Source organism: Salmo salar, chromosome 04 (assembly GCF_965601325.2).
Source record: "Salmo salar chromosome 04, fSalSal1, whole genome shotgun sequence".
Taxonomy (NCBI): Eukaryota; Metazoa; Chordata; class Actinopteri; order Salmoniformes; family Salmonidae; genus Salmo; species Salmo salar.
The window spans coordinates 72,072,581-72,091,201 of record NC_138294.1 but is presented as its reverse complement, the minus strand read 5'-3'; the positions used below and the strand labels follow the sequence as shown (position 1 = coordinate 72,091,201).

The window sequence follows — 18,621 nt, the reverse complement described above, 5'->3', positions numbered from 1 at the left end:
TGGTACATTACAGTACAAAATGAAAGAGAATGGATGTGAGGGTTTGTGGAGCTTAGGCCAAAACGTGAGGGAATTGATTGTTAGGCAGGCTACTTGAAAAAAATATAGGTTACACCTATGCTACAGATTTGACAGAGCAGAGTAGTTTTGGTGGTTAGGGGAAACATCAGTACTATCTTTTTTTAAGCCTGCAGTTTAGTGTCCTCAAAATGCCTCCTCTCAAAATAATATTTTTTATTTTGACTGTTGTCATTATTTGGGGAAAATAAGGTACAGTGCCTTTGGAAAGTATTCAGACTCCTTGACTTTGTCCACATTTTGTTACGTTACAGCCTTATTCTAAAATTGATTAAATAAAGCAATCTACACACAATACCCTATAATGACAAATTGAAAACAGGTTTTTTGAAATATTTGCAAATGTATTACAAATAAAAGCATAAATATCTTAGTTACATACGTTTTCAGACCCTTTGTTATGAGACTCGAAATTGAGCTCAGGTGCATCCTGTTTCCATTGATCATCCTTGAGATGTTTCTACAACTTGATTGTAAATTCAATTAATTGGACATGATTTGTAAAGGCACACACCTGTCTATATAAAGTCAGGATCAAGGCAAAGATGAACGGAGCAAAGTACATAGAGATCCTTGATGAAAACCTGCTCCAGAGCGCTCAGGACCTCAGACTGGGGCGAAGGTTCACCTTCCAACAGGAGAACGACCCTAAGCTCACAGCCAAGACAACGCAGGAGTGGCTTCGGGACAAGTCTTTGAATGTCCTTGAGTGGCCCAGTCAGAGCCCGTACTTAAACCTGATCGAACATCTCTGGAGAAACCTGAAAATTGCTGTGCAGCAATGCTCCCCATCCAACTTGACAGCTGGAGAGGATCTGCAGAGAAGAATGGGAGAAACTCCCCAAATACAGGTGTGCCAAGCTTGTAGCATCATACGCAAGAAGACTCGGTGCTGTAATCGCTGTCAAAAGTGCTTCAACAAAGTACTGAGTAAAGGGTCTGAATACTTATGTAAATGTAATATTTACGTTTTTTATTTTTAATAAATTAGCAACAAAAAAAAACGTTTTTTGCTTTGTCATTATGGGGTATTGTGTGTAGATTGATGAGTGGGGGGGAAAAAACAATTTAATCAATTTTAGAATAACAAAATGTGGAAAAACTCAAGGGGTCTGAATACTTTCTGAAGGCACTGTATATATTGGGCAGTTTTGAGTATTGTGCACCTGACTGGACTGTCATTGTTTAACTCAGTTAATTGTGCTGTGAAATATTTACCTCCAATTTGCTTTCCTCTTATACAAATGATGTAGGCTTTCATACAAGTGTTAGACAGCAGACTCAGCTTTTAGCAACATTTTCCTGAAGTCTTTCAATCTGTTCGATGAGCAGCTCTTTCATTTTGAATGACACTTTTTGCTCCACTCTCCTTTTATTTGTTTTCTCTTTTTCTATCCAAAGGTTTGCGATACTACAGAGGAGATTACCATTGGTGGGAACCAGGAGGAGGAAAGCCAAGGGGACAATTCAGACCCGGAGTTGAGGTGGCTCCAGAAAACCCAGCAACTCAAGGTGGGACCCTCTCCACTCCTTTTCATGTTATGATCTCATTCACTTTCTCCTGTGCTTTCTCCTGTGTGTTTTTGCCTTATAACGCATAACTGCTAGCGAGGGGCTTTCTGCTCAAGATGAAAATGCCTGCACATTGGGTTCACTACTGTCACCTGGGATTTTAATTTTACCCCCGCAACGGACCCAATCTATGTCTGATAGAGTTGTCGAGGCATAATGGGGCCTTCGCCCAAAAACTGTCCTGAAACGGAGCCTCTACAGACAGGAAAAAGTGAGTGCAATGGAGAGACATCATTATTTTGAGCACTTGAGCGGTCACCCTAATGTTGTTGCCTTGGTAGAGGAGAGGAGTGTAAATATTTTCCCATTAGAATGAGGGAAAGTTGGTGTTTGCTAAATCAGAGGCAATAAATGCTGAGGCACATTGCCTCAGAGCCCGGCAGAATAATTTGGGAGGGCCATGCTACGAGAATCTCCAACAGAACATGAAAGGCCCTCTCTGGCCATGACAATAGCCACAAAGCATCAGTTACATAAGGAAAGAAGGGTATTTTTTCCACATTGTGGGTAAAATCTTCCAGCCATCGTCCCACTGATACGTTGAGTTAAGGAACAGATCACACTTAGGTTGTTCACAAATTGAGAATTTTATGTTTTATAATAAACATTTTAAGTGTATTTTTTTGGTGTTTCTCAATCATGGGAAATACATTCTGATGTCTTTTTCCAAAGCGTATTTCATGTGATATCTTGTCAATGAAAGAACATTTCCAGTACATTGGCATCCTCCTGCTCTTAAATATTTGGTTATTACCCTATTTTCCTTTGTTAAATAGGGTCCTTGTTAGATGTATTACATGGGACTCAATCAAGTGTTCATATATTTTAACCAATGCAGGAAGTCCTGATTTTCACAACTTGTTTGACCTCCATTACCTACATCATTGATATTGAACTTGTATCTTTTGCTTTCCTTATTGTCAGTGTTGAGTTGATCATATTGCTGTTAGCCTATTGGTTGCTGTTATTCCAAATGTGAGTTGTGTTATTTCCAACCCCTACTCACAGGTAACTCAGATCTCCAAAGAAAAGCAAGCTCAGCAGAGAGTGAATCCCAAACCCCCCAGTGAGAAGAGACTCCTGGCTCAGGGGGTCAAAGCCAGGCCAAGAGACTGCTACCTGAGCCCCCCCACTGACACCACCAGACCTGCAGCCAGGACCCAGGCTCACTCCCACCCCCACCACTCACCCCACCTCCAGGCACTCAGTGACACAGATTCCCAGTCTAGCATACTGGACACCCAGCCACAGCAGCCCCAACACATCCCCTTAACACAGTCCCCCACCGTCCACCTCAACATCAACACCTCATCCAAGCTCCTCGCTTTTATGCACTGCAGTCACCAGGACACCGTTCTCACCATACCCAAGCCCTGTAGCGGCCCCAGCCCCCAAAGGAAGCCACAGTCTATAGACGGGTACAGCCCTAACGCCAATGTACCGCTTAGGAACACCATCCTGGTAAACCCTTACTCCCACCCAGGTCCTCACCCCTGTCCCCAAGACCACGGTTCATTACAGCTGGCTTTGGTTCCACAGGCTGATGTGTCTCCACTGAGCCCAGGTCGGGGCTCTCGCAGCAGTCAGGGCTTCCCAGGGATGCCCCCTCTCTGCCAGGGCAGCAGAGAACCACCGCATCTCTGGCACCAGGAGAACGCCCCATTGCAGCGTGAAAACCACGTTGTCCTGCAGTATGATGATGAGGATAGTCACAGGTCTACTTACACCGCCGAGACAAAATACTCCTCCAGCTCCTACACAGTGCTGCCCCCTATAGGTAAAACAACGACGGGAGACCCTGAGCTAGGCCGTGACATAGCTGCACAGAGATTCACCTTCATGCAGAGAAGCAGCTCTGAGGCCTACCTGGCACAGATGAGGAGAGAGAAACAACTGAAAGAGAGAGTCATTTACAAGGTGTGTGTGTGTGTGTGTGCACCTGTGTGTGTTAACTTTAGCACACTATGTGTGTGTGTTAATCTTTAATTGCCACACTAACAAGCCAGGGCATGGTTACCTTTCTCAATACAGTTAACGGGCTAATTACATTACAACCATTTACCTAATCTCAAAGGGCATAATCAGCATCGCACAAGTCGCACAAACAATGTTCTTTGACAGCAGAGATAACATTCTCACGTTCTCCTTTACAAACGGAACGATTAAAGGAGGTGCCCCTTAGTGGCAACGAACGCAAAACATCAGGTTAATTGTCTAATGCCTGTAAGATGCACTTAATAGCAATGAGATGATGAGGTAAAACAACCATTTTGAGACATGTAAGAGAATAAGGTGAATAAAAGAGAGAGGGAGGCAAGGGGCGGCTAAAGATATCCATTTACATGCAATGACGGCCTCTGTCGTTGGCCATCTTGAGCCCTGCAGGTGTGTCCAAAGAAAGTCAGCCCTGCTCCCATAAGGTAGTATAGCACAGACTAGAGACATCCACATACAGTAGTAGACATTCGCTTTCTAAGACAAAACACTCAGTTAATGTTAGTAGGTAACTTAAATAGATATTCTACTGATTATTGTTAAGGTACCAATTAATCTGAGAAAATGACTTTTATCACGTTATTACTGTTACAGGCTTTGGCTTTTCCATTTATGTTTTGAGGTTGGACTTTAGTGGAAAGGTGGGAAGGTGTTGCACCTGTGCTGGCCCTGGTGCTATTTAAGAGTGGCTGGCCCAGAGCTCCAGTTCTCTTGATAGATACGGAGGGTTGACATCTTTAAATGGATTTCCCAATTTCGATTTCTAGACGAACAATTCTTTATCTGATTTCCCTGATTTCGTTTTATGCCATTTTTTGGTTTGCTTCCTGTCTTTACGTTTGGTGTAAGTTTTTCTTTTGTTTGCCTCTTTTTGGGCAAATTTAGTGGGCCCCATGGTGGGTGTCTTTTAAGTTCCAGTTGTTGTTGCTAGTCAACTTTCAGTGGACACCTCCATGAGTGTCTTTCAGAACCCTTCCTAAAACCCCACCGGTTTCGTTTTGTTTGTTGGTCAGTGACTCTTTGTTAGTTCCACCTTCTGTTTGAGAGACATTTTGTCAAATAATAGTTCTGCAGGAGGAGTGAAGTCAGGCGCAGGAGACTCAGGTACGTGAAACACATAGTTACTTTAATGAAGAAAAACAAGTCCAAAATATCAAGTCTACAAGGCAAGGGAAAAAATATTCCAACAAAGGAAGACTAACACAGTCTTGGGAATATAACGGGACGCAGCCCAGCAACCCTAAAGCCAAAACGCTAAATATAAAAGGACCAGAAAAGAAATCCCCCCCAACCTACGATAACAGACACGAAACAATCCCGCACAACCCCAAACACAAAACAGACAGACTAAATACCCCACTAATTACTAAACACAAAACAGGTGCTACCCTAACCAGACATTACCAAACGAAACAGAAAAGGAAATCGGTGGCAGCTAGTAGGCCGGCGACGACGAGTGCCGCCCGAACGGGGAGAGGCGCCACCTGTGGATGTTGTGACAGTACCCCCCCCCCCCCCTGACGCGCGGCTCCCGCAGTGCACCGACGCCGGCCTCGAGGACAACCCAGAGGGCGAGGCGCAGGGCGATCCGGATGGAGGCTGTGGAACTCCTGCAACATTGCAGGATCCAAGATGTCCTCCACCGGTACCCAGCACCTCTCCTCCGGACCGTACCCCTCCCAGTCCACGAGGTACTGCAGACCACCTACCCGACGCCTGGAGTCCAAGATGGACCGGACTGTGTACGCCGGGGCCCCTCCGATGTCCAGGGGGGGGGGGGGGCGGAGGGACCTCCCGCACCTCAGCGTCCTGCATTGGACCAGCTACCACCGGCCTGAGGAGAGACACATGAAACGAGGAGTTAATACGGTAATACAAAGGAAGCTGCAACCTGTAACACACCTTGTTTATTCTCCTCAGGACTTCGAACGGCCCCACAAATCGCGGACCCAACTTCCGGCTGGGCAGGCGGAGGGGCCGGTTCCGAGTCGAGAGCCAGACCCTGTCCCCCGGAGTAAACATGGGGGCCTCACTGCGGCGGCGGTCAGCACTCTCCTTGTGCCGCCCCCCAGCCCGCTTAAGGGATTCCTGGATGGCACTACAGGTCTCCTTAGAGCGCTGTACCCAGTCCTCAACCGCAGGAGCTTCAGTCTGGCTCTGATGCAAGGGCAACCTGGACCGGCTGGTAACCCAACACCACCTGAAAGGGCGACAGGTTAGTGGAGGAGTGGCGAAAAAAGTTCTGCGCCAACTCGGCCCATGGTACAAACCTCGCCCACTCTCCCGGCCGGTCCTGGCAATAGGACCGTAGAAACCTGCCCACATCCTGGTTAATTCTCTCCACCTGCCCATTACTTTCGGGGTGAAAACCCAAGGTCAAACTAACCGAAACCCCCAGTCACTCCATAAACGCCCTCCACACTCGGGACGTGAACTGGGGACCTCGATCAGAGACGATGTCCTCAGGCACCCCGTAGTGCCGGAAGACATGCGTAAACAGGGCCTCCGCGGTCTGTAGGGCCGTAGGAAGACCGGGCAATGGGAGTAGACGGCAGGACTTAGAGAACCGATCCACAACGACCAGGATCGTGGTGTTCCCCTGAGACGGCGGGAGATCCGTGAGGAAATCCACGGACAGGTGGGACCATGGCCGCTGTGGAACGGGGAGGGGCTGTAATTTCCCCCTAGGCAGGTGTCTAGGCGCCTTACACTGGGCGCACACTGAACAGGAGGAGACAGAGCCTCATGTCCTTCACCAAAGTGGGCCACCAGTACTTCCCTCTAAGACCTCACACTGTCCGTTCAACCCCAGGATGACCCGAGGAGGGTAGCGTATGTGCCCACCGAATCAGGCGATCGCGAACACCGAGCGGGACGTACTTCCGCCCTGCAGGACATTGAGGGGGAGGGGTTTCGACCGCAATGCCCGCTCGATGTCCGCATCCACCTCCCAGACTACCGGTGCCACCAGACAGGAGGCTGGAAGTATGGGAGTGGGGTTGATGGACCGGTCCTCGGCGTCATAGAGGCAAGACAGTGCGTCAGCCTTGGTGTTCCGGGAACCTGGGATGTACGAGATAGTAAACTGGAATTTCGTAAAAAACATAGCCCACCTGGCTTGGCGTGGGTTCAGTCTCCTCGCCGCCCGGATGTACTCCAGATTACGGTGATCAGTCCAGATGAGGAAAGGGTGTTGCGCCCCCTCTAACCAATGTCGCCACACCTTCAGGGCTCTAACCACAGCTAGCAACTCCCTGTCCCCCACATCATAGTTACGCTCCGCCGGACTCAGCTTCTTAGAAAAGAAAGCACAGGGGCGAAGCTTGGGGGGCGAGCCCGAACGCTGCAACAAGACAGCTCCAACCCCTGCCTCGGACGCGTCCACCACTATGAATGGTAAAGAGGGGTCCGGGTGAGCCAGCACCAGAGCGTCGGTAAACAGGGCCTTAAGCCGACAAAAAGCTCTGTTCGCCTCCGCCTACCACTGCAGCTGCACCGGGCCCCCCTTCATCAGTGAGGTAATGGGAGCCGCCACCTGACCAAAACCCCGGATAAACCTCCGGTAGTAATTGGCAAACCCTAAGAACTGCTGCACCTCCTTAACCGTGGTCGGAGTCGGCCAATTACGCACGGCCGAAATGCGATCACATTCCATCACCACCCCGGATCTGGAAATGCGATACCCCAGAAATGAGACAGCTCGTTTGGAGAACTCTTCTCAGCCTTGACATACAAGTCATGCTCCACCAGTCGCCCAAGCACTTTACGCACCAGGGACACATGTTCGGCGCGTGTGGCGGAGTAAATCAGAATGTCGTTGATGTACACCACCACACCCTGACCGAGCAGATCCCGGAGAATCTCATCCACAAAGGATTGGAAGACGGCTGGAGCATTCTTTAACCCATATGGCATGACGAGGTACTCATAATGGCCAGATGTAGTACTAAATGCGGTTTTCCACTCGTCCCCATCTCGGATACACACCAAATTGTACGTGCTCCTGAGATCCAACTTTGTGAAGAAGCGCGCCCCGTGAAATGACTCCACCGCCGTAGCCATGAGAGGTAATGGGTAACTGAAACCCACCGTGATGGCATTTAGACCTCTATAATCAATGCACGGACGCAAACCTCCATCCTTCTTCTTCACAAAAAAGAAGCTCGAGGAGACAGGTGATTTGGATGGCCGAATGTATCCCTGCCTCAAGGACTCAGTGACGTATGTCTCCATAGCCACTGTCTCCTCCTGAGACAGAGGATACACGTGACTCCTGGGATATGCAGCGTTAACCTGGAGGTTTATCGCACAATCTCCTTGTCGATGAGGTGGTAATTGAGTCGCCTTCGTTTTACTGAAGGCGATAGCCAAATCGGCATACTCTGAGGGAATGTGCACGGTAGAGACTTGGTCTGGACTCTCCACCGTAGTAGCACCGATGGAAACCCCTATACAGCTGCCCGAGCACTCCCTCGACCACCCCTTAAAACCTCTTGACGCACGCCCAGGATAGGGGGCGCTACAGCGATAAAAAAAATAAAAATACGTGCCCATTTTAAACGGCCTCCTACTCAAACTCAGAAGCTAGGATATGCATATAATTAATAGATGTGGATAGAAAACACCCTAAAGTTTCTAAAACTGTTTGAATGGTGTCTGTGAGTATAACAGAACTCATATAGCAGTCAAAACCCCGAGACAGTTTCTAACAGGATGTGGAATTCTGAATTGCGGACTCAACTTCAGCACTTTGCCTATAAATCACACCGTGAGCTATGGTTCATTGAGCACTTCCTATGGCTTCCACTAGATGTCCCCAGTCTTTACAAAGTGGTTTGAGTCTTCTACTGTGAAAACTGACTGAAAGAGAGGCTGTTGATCTTGGTCACATGGGGAGGGCCATCACCATTATGATGCGGGCGCCCCTGGCTACCCTCCCCTTTCGAAACGTTTTGAAAGACAATGCAACCGTCCCCATGGAATATTATTGAAGCTCTGGTTGAAAAAGGCCCTAAAGATTTATGTTATACAACGTTTGAGATGTTTGAACGAACTTAAATATTTTTGGGGGGGGCTTTCATGAGGAGAAGTCCCGCGCACGACGGAACATTTTGAGGTGCCTTCGGAACGCGCTAACAAGAAGAAGCTATTGGGACATAAATTATGAACTTTTTCGAACAAAACTACATTTGTTGGGGACCTGGGATTCCTGGAAGTGCCTTCTGATGAAGATAATCAAAGTTAAGGGAATAATTACAATAGTATACAAGAGTAGATTTGATATTCGATTGTTCCAAGATGGCGCAGACCTGTATTGCTAGCCTATTTTTCTGAGCATACCACGTCGTTTATTGCAAAGTGTGATTTCCCAGTAAAGTTATTTTTAAATCTGGCAATGCAGGTGCTTTCACGAGATGTAAATCTATAATTCTTTGAATGACAATATTACATTTTAAAACATTTTCGAATAGTAATTTAGTAAATTGTAGCGCTGATTCACCAGATGCATTTGAGGGAAAATAGTTAGTCAACGTCACGCGCCGATGTAAAATGCTGTTTTTATATATAAATATGAACTTTTTCGAACAAAATAATGCATGTATTGTGTAACATGATGTCCTAGGAGTGTCATCTGATGAAGATTGTCAAAGGTTAGTGCTGCATTTAGCTGTTTTTTGGTTATTTGTGATGCATGTGGTTGGTCGGAAAATGGCTATGTGAATACTTTGACGATATACTTCTCTAACATTATCTAATGTTTTGCTTTTGCTGTAAAGCCTTTTTGAAATCGGACAACGTGGTTCGATTCAGGAGAGGTGTATCTATAAAACGATATAAAATAGTCCTATATTTGAAAAATAATATATATATAATGTTTCTATTGTTCGGTTATGAATATGGCGAAATGATTTTACGCTGGATGTTGATCCCACATGCGGGACGGGTGCTTCAACAGGTTTTAAGAGCCCTCTGTCTCCACGAAATTTTGGGATTGTGAGTGGCTAGCCAGGGAATACCCAGTACCACCGGAAATGCTGGGGAGTCAATGAGGAAGAGGCTGATACGCTCCTCATGACCCCCCCCCCCCCCGCATCACCATAACCAGTGGCGCAGTAACCTCCCTAACCAGGCCCGACCCAAGTGGCCGACTGTCTAGGGTGTGCACGGGGAAGGGTTGGTCCAACTGGATAAGGGGAATCCCTAACTTATGGGTGACCCCACGGTCCACAAAAATCCCAGCCGCGCCTGAATCGACTAGCACCTTATACTGGGAGTGCGGGGAAAACTCAGGAAAAGACACTAAGACATGCATGTGGCCACAGGGGGCTCTGGGTGAGAATGGTGCTGACTCACCTGGGGTGTCGACGTGGTACTCTTCCTGCCCTCTGAACTCCCGGGTGAGCCTCTCCAGCACCGGTCGGCAGTGTGCCCTCTGCGACCACAGGGGGATGATCGAATACAGCCCGACTACCCGGGTGAACTCCGGGTAGTCGTCCCTGGCTGAATCTGGGCCCTCCCAGACGGCGTTGGACCAGGGCTCTACCCGTGAGACAAGAGACGAGGTCACTCACCCTCTCCTCTCCCGAGGAAGTGGGGCGAACAATCGCCAGGTACAGCTCCAGTTGGAGTAGGAACCCCTTACACCCAGCGGCCGTCCCATCAAACTCCCTCGGGAGCGCGAGCTTAATCCCACTCGGGCTGGACTCCGTCGCTGCTGAGGGGGGAACAGGGTGGTGGACAGTAGCTGGGTCAGGTGGAAGAGCACGTCTCTCCCAATTCTCCAGGCGTGCTAACATCTGATCCATCGCAGCCCCCAAGCGATGAAGGACGTTGGCGTGTTGGCTAACCTGTTCCTCCACGGACGGGGCTGGTGCTTCAGCTCCTGCTGACTCCATTGTGGTGCGGGATTCTGTCAAATAATAGTTCTGCAGGAGGGGTGAAGTCAGGCGCAGGAGACTCAGGTACGTGAAACACGTAGTTACTTTAATGAAGAAAAACAAGTCCAAAATATCAAGCCTACAAGGCAAGGGAAAAAATATTCCAACAAAGGAAGACTAACACAGTCTTGGGAATATAACGGGATGGAGCCCAGCAACCCTAAAGCCAAAACGCTAAATATAAAAGGACCAGAAAAGAAATCCCCCCCCAACCTACGATAACAGACACGAAACAATCCCGCACAACCCCAAACACAAAACAGACAGACTAAATACCCCACTAATTACTAACACAAAACAGGTTCTACCCTAACCAGACATTACCAAACGAAACAGAAAAGGAAATCGGTGGCAGCTAGTAGGCCGGCGACGACAACCGCCGAGTGCCGCCTGAACGGGGAGAGGCGCCACCTGTGGACATTGTGACACATTTTTGCAGTGGAACGTAATGGACTTTTGTTTCCCATTAGTATGGTGGTCGCTCTAGTCACCTCTCTGAAGCTCTGCTGTGCCCAAATATTTGAGTGTTCAAAATACACTTTTGTGGTAGCGTTTCTGTCACTGACATCCACCTAGAGGGGTTATAAGATTGGTGGAATCATTTTTGAAAGATGCATAAACACACAGGCTAATAAAAAAATCCATGGACTTACCCTAGAGTGATCCCTGCTGTTACATGTGATATGTCTAAGAAAGTCACCGGGAGCAAGTCTAGTGTGGAGGAGGATGTCAGCGATCCTACCATGGTTGATTTAGCTAAACCTCCTGAATTGACCTCTCCTTTGAAAACCCCAAAGGTAAGTGAGTTTGTAGGATCGCTGAAGGAAGAGAGGGTTGTCTAGGAAACAGCAGATTGCAGAACAGATTAAAGATGTTTCCCTCTCCCATCTTTTTGCTGAGATACATCCAATGGAGGAGTTTGATTAAGTTTGTGAGGGTTGCTTTGTCAGAGATGGTGTTTTAATGAGGAAATGGTGTTCTTGCGCCACTTCGGGCAAAACGATTGGTCCAGTGTATCTCAAATTGTCGTTCCAGTTACGCTTCGACAAGAGATACTGAGGCTGGCTCACGATGGTAGTATGGCAGGCCATCTGGCTTACTGTAAATCCTGTCGTGTTTGCCAGGGGACGGGTAAACGGAACCATGCTGTACCGGTTGCACCTTTGCAGCCTCTTCCTGCTTTTGACAAACCTTTCAGCAGGATTCTGGTACTCTGTGTTGGTCCTTTGCCCAAAGCCAAGAGTGGTAACCAGTTTCTCTTAACCATAATGTGTGCTGCCGCTCATTTCCCTGAGGCCATTCCATTGAGGAAAATCACAGTTCCCAGTATTGTTAAGGACCTGGCAAAAAAAATTCAACGTTTGGACTTCCGCAGTGAAGTCGAACCAAGGTTCGAATTTCATGTCAAAGGTATTCCAGCAAATGCTACAACAGTTGGGTGTAACCCATTGCCCCTCTAGTGCCTACCACCCAGAGTCTCAAGGTGCTCTTGAGAGAATTCATCAGTCCTTGAAGTCTATGTTGAGAGCTTACTGCTTTGAGTTTGAGGAAGACTGGGATGAAGGGGTCCCTCTTGTGCTGTTTGGACATCATGTCAGAGGTCTTTTGAGTTTGCTGAAAGAGAGGTTGTTGCAGGGCGACACGTTAAAAACAAAAACAAATCTGTTTGAGCACGTTAGCGCTTTTTGATACAGATTGCATCTCGCCTGTGAGTTTGCCAGTGAGAATCTGGAGAGGGTACAAACAAAAATGAAAGTTTGGTACAATCGGAATGCCCAAAACTGCACTTTCGATGTGGGGGACTAAGTTCTGGTTTTGTTGCCCGTTCTGGGGTCACCGTTGCAGGCTCGCTTTTCAGGCCCTTACCCCATAGTGAAAAAAATCTAACAACATGCCTACCGAGTGAACCCTTAAAAGAGAGAGAAGCTCCGCAGTGAGGTGGTAACTTTCCTAATGAAAGGAAAGTTACTACGGATATTGCAGGCATTTCACCTGGAAACCAGACATGTCCGTGGGAAGGACAACTTGGTTGCTGATTGTCTCTCAAGGGTGGGCGGTCAGTGAGTTTTGTGTTTTGCCTTTAGCCAATGTGTTGCCCTGGCTCACAATTTATTTTGACTGCACATTTTTCCATTTTGGAGATGAGTTTTGTTTTGGTTGCGCTCATTCCAAGGGGATGAAATACCCAAAATACCAAATACTCTGCCCCTTTCCTCTCTCTGTATCCCCACTAGCCTCTCCCCTGCCCTTTCCTTCCCCTGTATCCCCACTAGCCTTTCCCCTGCCCTTTTCCTCTCTCTGTATCCTCACTAGTCTCTCCCCCTGTCCCTTTCCTCTCCTATATCCCCACTTTGCCATGTTTGCCATCATGTCTGACAAGATTACAGGGTAGATTTGTAAACACCCCAATGTGGAGGGTATCAAAAATTGTGAAAGCAGATGGGAGGGGGTTGAATAGAATGGAAAAAAACTCAACAGGAAGCCATCTCCATGACCAATGGCTAATTCCAAAGTGGCCTGAGCCCCTAAAAGGAGCCAGTCTGATCTGGAATGATTAGTCCCCTATTGTCCGGGGCAGTTTGTGGATTGCTGCTCGAGTGCACCTCAGAAATACATTGCGGATTAAGGTGCTTCCTCGTCTCTCTGCCTAGAAGAGAGAATCTCTCTGTCAACCTGTCCCTGGGACTCCACTCCCCAGGGTGCAATACAAACACCCCTTAATACCAAAAGACCCAAACATACAGGCACTTATCAACAACCTGTTTAAAGGCAAAATATAGATATTTCTGTACTTAGGCATCATTTCCGTATAAAGTTTAATGTGTGTGTATGTCATTCCATGCCTTAATAATAAGTATTATCTAGTAATATGTAGAATGTTTGTGTGTGTATTGTCCTAGGCCTACACCCTGAAGGACTATAAGCAGCTGAAGCAGGACGTTTATCTTGGAGGCCTTGGGCCTGATTACACCATCACAGAAATTACAGTAAGTGCCTCTGCCTACCTTAAAACCAATTGTCATACCAAATTATAATATGTTCCTATGGCTTCCAGCAATTCTGTACCCTATGCTTTACTTTATTTAACTAGGCAAGTCAGTTAAGACCAAATTCTTATTTACAATGACCCAACATGGACGACGCTGGGCCAATTGTGCACCGCCCTATGGGACTCCCAATCACGGCCAGATGTGATACAGCCTGGATTCGAACCAGGGACTTTAATGACACCTCTTGTACTGAGATGCAGTGCCTTAGACCGCTGCGCCACTCGGGAGCATTTTTTATTCAGCAATCTTAAATTGTAACTTTTTTTTAAAGTGTTTGTTAAAAAAAAGGAATGTAGGTCTCAAACAGACAACAGTAATGATTAGATGCTTCATAAATCCATTTACCCGGTTCATTTTATTCAGCTGATGATCTTCAATGGCCTCTTTGTGCTTCCATTATATCCCGCCCCTCTGTCCCTGTTTCTCATTAAAGACTTGTCTCGTTCTGAACAGATTCAATTGGATTCACAAAGCAAATGAGAGTAGCCATGGAAGGTTGAATGGTATTTGGGGTCTGATGTATCTTTTGTTAATCCCTGAGAGTAAAAAGTGAGCATGTATGGCCAATTTGCACTAGATTGAGGCCGTCTCTGTCTCTAGGGTCGGCCCTATTAGTGAATGATATGTGTAAATGTTGATAGGCCTGCTGAATGGTTTGTTGTATTTGGTTTTGTCGGGCGGTGTGGAGAGGCTCCGCCGAGGTATACACAAAGAGAATAGGGCCTTAAGGGAGAAATGGCTCAGTTAATTAAACCCACTCTTTTGTAATCTCCCCCTCTACTCCCTCTCTTTCTTTCTCTGTTCATTCACAACGTGGCTCAGGCCGAGAAAATGAGACGACAGAAGCTGTATTCAAATGTGATCCGCGAGCAGAACAAGAAGATAAGTAGGATTCCCTTTCTGCCAGCCGCCAGGAACCCAGTGGGCAGCAACAACAAGGACAACATGGTTCCTAGGAGGAAGGTAACAGAGAAAGAGACAGAGAGAAACAGAAAGCAAATCAGAGAGAAAATCAGAGGGAGAGAGAGAGGGGGAGGGGGAGGGAGAGTCAGAGGTGGAAAGACGGTGACAAGAGAGAGAGAAAGAAGGAAAGAGAGAAAAAAAAAGCCAGAGAGAGTACATCGCTTCAAGTGCATCCATTTCCCCCGGTTTCCTCAGTCAATTTGTCCATCATCATTATCTGTCAGCTCCATCACACAATGTGGTATCTTTGTCTCAGATAATAGGAGACAATTCGAAACAATGTATGAGCTTACTGCATCCTCTGGGAAACAATAGGCTCATTTAGGAAAATTGTCTGTATTGCACTTCCAGTTGCCATTTTGTTATTTACAGAAAACAAATGAATCCCCGTGCACTGAAATGTCACTTGATTGCGAGACTGAGATCAATTAAAGACACATCAACATTCTGTCACAAAGTTGGATCCCCAAGTTCAATCGGCCATTTGAAAGCATAGTTTTTTTTCCCAGTTCTTGCAGTTGTACCTGACCCTCCATCTCCAAACTATATTTCTGTAAAACTTTACTTAAAGCCTAATGCTTTATTACTTGTTTATTACTTGTAAGCGTGAGTCTTTATGTCATCTTATATGTTTATAGCAAATGTTTTATTGACTCAAGGTGGCAGTGATTTAGTTAGGAGGGATGATATGGGGAATTATAAGAACATCATACATGTTCATAGAAAGCCTTACGGTATTATATTAATCTCATTATACCTGTCAGTGTTAAATAAAATGTTACCTTTTATTTCCATTGGATTTAAGGCCCTGGAGTACGCCAGGAGCATCCTGAGGCCCAAGGTAGTGCCCCAAGCCCAGCAGCCCAAGACCAGAGAGCCAGAGAGAGCCCAGGGGGCCCTTAGGGGCAACACTCGCCTCCGGGAGGGCCTCGACCTATCCCAGCTGGCCACAGTGGAGGCCCTGAGGAAACGGCACGAGCAGGAGAAACAGACTGTGGCCCGCTTCAATGTGGTGCATTCCATCTGACACAGCACCGGCCCATTCACTTTACAGCACACTGGAGTCACCCTTAAAGCTGACATGGCCGTTCGACTTTTGAAGAAACTCAGCATATGGACTATATAGACAATATGCAGGAATAAGCAGGTGATTAGTGCAGCAATCATTCATTAATGCTTGTGTCTATAACTGCAGTTTGAGGTGTTACAGCGTAGCCTGTCTGTTTGTGGTTGATGACATAAGCATTTACTATATGAACGTTTTTTTACAACTAGTGATGCTGTTAAACATAGCTTGCGTGTTTCTTCATATGATTTGATGCACTTAAACCATAGGTAAACATGGTACTTATTCAGTACCATACCGTGACTTACACTATAGGCAAACATAGTACTGTAATCCCAAACCAAGTGGATTTTTTAGCTTGCAGTTGATAATAAGGTAATATATTGATGTTTGAATAATATGCAAATGGTTTGTACACATTTCAGATAAATCATGCTCTGGCTATTGATGATTCCTCAATTACTTGAATATCTCTCTGCTAAAATTCTTAACCTTACAATTGCTCATGAGTCATGACCTGAGTGCACATGACCTGAAAATGTCTAATACAGTACAGCTGCTCAAGTCAATTCAGGCATAACACATATGGTTTGTTGTTGTAGTACAATATTACACATATTAGTACAATACCACACATAATAGTGCAATATTACAATCTGAGAGAACATGTACACCTAAAGCTTTGTGTAGGTTGTTTGATGACAAGGAGTAGGCAACTGAGTAAAAATACTGTCGGTAGACCATTGGTAAAGACCTAATGGTCAATTCTTTTGTAAATAGTACTGTGTACTCCATCTGTTTTTCTCTGTTGTTTTTATAGCACTTGACATTGAAACATCCTCTGTAAATTCAACAATACGTCATTAAATCAAAAAGCTTCCGGTACTCTGCTATATTGTCTCATTTTTGGGGGAACGAGTTGGTAATTCACTCTTTGGCATTTTATCCACATTTCCAATTTGTCCCCTTTCACCCTCTCACGCACCTGGTTGCTGCTGTTAATCTGAAATAATCTGCTCTTTTTGTTCCATGCCTGATTAGTTTCTCCCTGTATCCCCCAGTCTCTACTTCACAGATACAAATGGGTCAAACAAAGATGACCCTTTGAAGGACACCTGATTAGGGTCTGTAAACTTGTTCTCTGTACTTTAAAGTGATAATTCCCCCCCAATAAAACAAAATCTCAAGCGCCCCCCATTTATTTAATAGAACCGTCAGATCATTATCAAAGAGCTATTTACTCCTATGTAATATTTTAATTAGATTATAGTCTCCATTTAACCCATCATGGCGTCTTTGATGCACTGTGTTTTTAGTGTTAAAGCCTCAGATGTGTGGGGGTAATAATAAATACCAGACCTAATGAGAAACACTGCCTATCCAGACCAACTCTCTTTGCATCTTTCCCCCCACCCCTCTTTTGCCATAGAAATCTAGTTAATTGAAGGAGTCTCTCACCACCACACATGAAGGGGGCTAAATTAGCATCCCTTTCTGCCGATTGGAATAACCGGGGCAGACGTGCATGCTTTGATGTGAGTAGGCGGCAGGCTCCTGAAAATGAGCTGATGGCCCCACTATTAGGTCCAAATGCAGATGCATCCATGTGTTGCAAAACGCTTAATCTTTTAATTGATCACCTTCCGCACGGCCTATTCTCTTCAACGCTTTTTATTTTCTCAGTCAATCCGCATTATGTTTTGAAAACGACATGAATTGCTTTTCAAAGGGTGGGAGAGTGCTGCATATCCTGTTTGGATGTGCCTGTTAATTTAAACCTTCCAAATGAATGGAGAGCTGCCTTGTGGTGCACATTTAAATGACTCAATAAGTTCAACAATAGCTGGTATTGATGATTTTGGCCTGTGCGTGTGTGCGTGCGTGCGTACGGTGTGTGCATGTGTGTGTCAGTGCATGCGTGCATGCTTTTAAAGGGCATTCCAGATGAAGTGGCCCACATGGAAAGTGTCAGATCGCCTAGAGGTTAGAGAGGTGGGCCAGGAACCAGAGGGTTGCCGGATCGAATCCCAATTCTGATAGGAAAATCTGGTGGCAAGTGGCGTACCAGCTCCTGCCATTGTACCCTTGAGTAAGGGACTTAACCTATAATCTACTCCAGGGGTGCACCATGGCAGACCCTGGCTTCCAACTCCTTGGTGGGTGGGTGTTTGTTTCTCGGGGGGTTGAGCTAAAAGCAAATAGTGAATTCTCATTATCTGAAAGGAAAATAAGAAAGTATTTTTCTACTAGAGATGATACTTAAATAAAAATCTGCCCTTGTTTTTGCACTCATTGCCATTGCAGAAGAAATTAGCTACTTGCTCACCTGTAGGCCTAAAGGGTAGTGCTGCTTCCAGCTCTCAGTCTCACATCAGAATTAGACATTCATCAATGTTTCTCAAATGTCAAATTTGTGTGTTAGCATGCTACTGATGAGTATTATCTAACGTGAGTATATTTTAACAATGTGTACTAACTGATTTTGATCATATTCAGAGAAAATTAAAAATGGGTATGTTATGGAGTTACTTTCACCAAGTCATGGATGCTGTTTTCAATGTTGTAATTTAAACCCCCAACATTTACTGTTGTGTTTAAATTAAAGCATGCTATTATTACTAACATCTCCATGTATCATTCACTATACAATGAAGGGCTCTCAATTCCCTTTGCTGTTATTTGTCCAAATCGTTTTCTGTTAGTGTCTCTGTTGATTGGCCAAGCAATTAAGTGATGGCTGATTGATACAGGTGGAGAATATTGAAATAATCAATGCATATTATTTTCAGGTGTGGCAGTTGTGTTGCAAGAGGTGACTGAATTTCTAGGCTATACTGAATTACTTTATCCTGCATTCTTTCCATACTTCCAGAATATTTTTCAGTTTTACAACATTCGTTACATTTTTAAATTCTCTGAACAAATCAGTTGACTTGAGTGTTAAATTTAGTTTGGTTGG

The 18,621-nt window shown here is 45.8% G+C and overlaps 1 protein-coding gene across 1 annotated transcript in view; it reads left to right on the top strand.

Annotated features, from left to right (window-relative positions):
• jhy (junctional cadherin complex regulator) overlaps nt 1-16,540 on the top strand; it is a 33,493-nt gene extending 16,953 nt beyond the window's left edge. The window contains exons 3-7 of the mRNA XM_082974689.1: nt 1,480-1,590; nt 2,659-3,567; nt 13,484-13,570; nt 14,456-14,596; nt 15,402-16,540. Of these exons, the coding sequence (XP_082830815.1) occupies nt 1,480-1,590; nt 2,659-3,567; nt 13,484-13,570; nt 14,456-14,596; nt 15,402-15,623 (1,470 nt within the window). The 3' untranslated portion in view covers nt 15,624-16,540. The remainder of the gene's footprint in view (nt 1-1,479; nt 1,591-2,658; nt 3,568-13,483; nt 13,571-14,455; nt 14,597-15,401) is intronic.
• Nucleotides 16,541-18,621: the final 2,081 nt, after the last annotated feature.